Below are 3,532 nucleotides of genomic sequence, written 5' to 3'. Positions count from 1 at the left end.
GACAGCGCCGGGAATCACCCTCCAAATTGATGTTGCCTGGCCACGCAATCTCGGGCCGTTCAAACTGCTCGATTTTTCTCGCCTGCTCGTACATCTTCCCTCTTTTTCTTCAACCGCCGAAAGACGAAAAAGGAACATATAATTTTTTTTTTTTATTTTTTATTATTATACTTGCCGTGACCTCCGGGAGTAGTGTAAAGACATGAGAAGAAAAATATCGCAAAGTTTGATATATTTAGGCCGTGATGCGGTCCATTTATTTGAAATGTTCAAGAGATCAATTTTGCATTTGCGTAATTATTAAAAGACAAATCACTTTGCGCGTTTGGAGATATATTTTAGATATTTTATTTTATACATGCAAAAAACATTTGCGAATATATGTAAATATTGAATAATATAATCTTATTTTTAATTGTGAGAATCTTGTTTCTTTAAATTAAAACAAAATAATCCTCGGATGGTCACAAGTACAATCAATATAATATAACGTAATAAAAAAATTTATTAATAAAATAATATGATATTTGCGCTCGGTGAATCTTATTTATTAATCTAGCATCACAAAAACTTAAATTTAGATATGAAATTAAATTAGTTTATTATTCTAATCTCAAATTTATTGCATTTATTAACAGAAAATTAATAAATAATTTGTCACTAATAATTTTCCCATAATTCTGCACAACTCGAGATGCATTCAAAATGTTAGAAATAAAATTGAACATTATAATAATTATGTTGATTGAAGATGCATATGAATTACTATTAATTAAAATATCAGATTTTGCAATAGATTCAATATAGAATTATTAAAAATATGCAATATGCCGAGTTAGAAACAAATTTAAATAAAAATATATTTAAAAAAATAATTAGCATACAAATAGATTTATATTTTATAAAGTTTTTAGGATGATATTTTTAATAGATAAACACACATATTTTACTGTAACACTGAATACATTATATTTTATATTATAAAATTTAACTCGTATTTAATAAACTTAGCAAAAATTACTATAATATCGTACTTATTTTTTTTCTTACAGAGTGACTTGCCCTGAACCGTACTTTCTTAGCGAGGGTTTATACGCAACACCAGAGGAACTTGAAAATACTCGCGAGGTAACTCTGCATGTGATAACCATCGGAATTTTCATCGAAGATCCGGCAAAGGTAAGTTCCTACACTAAATTATTTTATGAAAAAAAAAGAAAAATTAACACAATAATTTAATTAGTATCTCTTGCTTTCCGAAAACTTTATTTAGAAAAGATAAAAATAAACGGAGATACACACATAAAAAGTTTTTTTTTTACATCAATTAGGCTTCTTAAGACGCTTGTAAATATGAAGGACATCTTACGATGCTTTGAGTGTTAAAATCGCTATTTAATCTTGAAATTATACAGTTATTAAAATTACGATTTATCGCGGGAACTGTCCACGTAACATACTCTATTTTTCTTTTTTTCTTTTTTTTTCCTCGACTTGTACTTTTAAAAACAACGTAACATTATGTACTTAGAGGCTCTTAAAATTCTTGCCGACCGATCGAACGGTTTTATGCCGACCTCTAGCGTGGCTCAATAAACGGCAGATAGCCGTTGAATAAATAAAAACACAGCTAATTGCGAAGCGCACGCAGAGATGCCAGTCCATCCGTCGATCTTTCCTTATCTGACGTGGGCGCGGATTAAAATTACGTATAGCTTATATGCAGACCCGTACGACGTCGGTCTCGCACCGAGGCTAGGGCTATCTCGCGGTCCTCTCCTCGGATCGCTAATTAAATGCAACGGCTAATTAGATAACTGATAAAAGGTTATGGTAAACGGCATCATGTACTTTTGATCTCTCTCGTTCGCGAGCGCGTTCTCCGAGCGTTCTCCTTCACGTTCATGTATATAAAGTTCTTTTAATCTCTCTTGCAATTTGCCGAGTTCGTTCCGCTGAAATCTGAAACTCGGCTCGAATTCCACGGTCGATGAAATCCCGTGACCTTGAGACTTTGGAGATTTCTCTTGGAATATTTTTATGCGGAAGATGACTACGTGGACAGCGCGATCGAACTCTCTACGTTTCAAGTGTACGTGTGTATGTGTCTCGCTCAATAACCAGATGTCTATTTAAACAGGCATCTAATATTCTCTTCATGAATAAACAGCGTTACATAACAGAGTGTATTGTAGCGTAACGTAAGAGTAATATAAACAGTGGGAAAAATAATAGAAATAGTAGTGAAAAAAATACACGATACACGTATACGACGGAACATTGCTGTATAGATACGATCGTAAGAAAATGATTTATCGTAATAATAAATTTTATTTTCGTTTGTACGGTCTCTCGTTATTATTGCGGCGTACGTTGAGGCACCTGAAACATTGATAATCGAGACAAACTTCCTCGAGAAAGTGTACTCTCGTTGTTTATTCTGCCGCGATAACGAGTCTTGGAACTGGTTCGCATCCAGCTTCGTATGCCTCATTACCTGGCCGAAGGGCTTGGTATTTTATTTACGTGTTTATATCAGGATACAGTTATTATAATTGCTTGTCGCCCTTGCGTGATTTATGAGGGCCCGACTAAACACTCGCTCTTGAACGGTTACATCCTGCACCTAATAGCTACCGTGCCGTTTTATATCAGCGCTACGCGACACTCCCAATAAACGGCGAAAAATCCGCGCTTATGGCTTTTGCTCTCATAAATTTTGCAATGCATCCTTAATGGCCGATGTGGTATTTTGTTACGTAATACCGCAGCACTTAATTTACATAATTTGAATGAATTGGCTGAGCATCAAGTTAGCGCAGGCGTATTAAATATTTCGCAAAAAGCACGTTAAAGATGTTCAATTTTTTTTTTCCCCCCTATCTTTTGGATCATTTGCAATTTATATTTTTACACGGGGTATCACAATACTTGGCTTTATTAACATAACTACCTAAAAGGTGTGAGAATTATATCTCTTCCATTCATTTGGTCTTTCGGTTTAAGCGCCATTAGCGCATTTCTGCGAACTTTAGAAGTATGTAGAAAGTAGTAGCGGATAAATACAAGTAGCACAGTGGAGGAGAGTCGACTTCGGCAGACCCGCAATGGCCTTCCGGGTACATTGAATAATGCATACCGCATCTGGAAGCAACATTGTTGCGCGGTCATGGAGACACAGCGCGAAAGAAACTGCCAATTGACACGTCGACAGTTTTACGAGCCAACGGTTTTCATGCATCGTATATTTCGAAATTGAAGAAAGTCACATTCGGGACACAATTCGTAAAACGCTGTTGCAATAGTTACTTTGTTACGTGGCATTTCAATTAAATTAATAATTTTGGAAATGATGTAAGTTGAAAAATTGAAATTATTCAGATAATAAGAAAAATGAACATTTATTCGATGCATTTCTAAATATAAACATTCATATAACATTGAAATAATGGCATTAAAACAAATTTAATAAGTTTCTATTAAAAATATTTATTAAAAATAATATCTTTATATATTTTTAAAATGTATTAAA

The 3,532-nt window shown here is 33.9% G+C and overlaps 1 protein-coding gene across 1 annotated transcript in view; it reads left to right on the top strand.

Moving 5' to 3' along the window:
* LOC115245434 (UPF0489 protein C5orf22 homolog) overlaps nt 1–3,532 on the top strand; it is a 692,512-nt gene that overhangs the window by 351,420 nt on the left and 337,560 nt on the right. Inside the window, exon 4 of the mRNA XM_029823748.1 lies at nt 1,053–1,179. Coding sequence (XP_029679608.1) covers nt 1,053–1,179 — 127 coding nt within the window. The remainder of the gene's footprint in view (nt 1–1,052; nt 1,180–3,532) is intronic.

This window comes from Formica exsecta, unplaced genomic scaffold (assembly GCF_003651465.1).
Source record: "Formica exsecta isolate Colony F162 unplaced genomic scaffold, ASM365146v1 scaffold98, whole genome shotgun sequence".
In the NCBI taxonomy this organism is placed as follows: Eukaryota; Metazoa; Arthropoda; class Insecta; order Hymenoptera; family Formicidae; genus Formica; species Formica exsecta.
The sequence above is the reverse complement of the archived record's forward strand: the minus strand, read 5'-3'. Positions and strand labels throughout refer to the sequence as shown.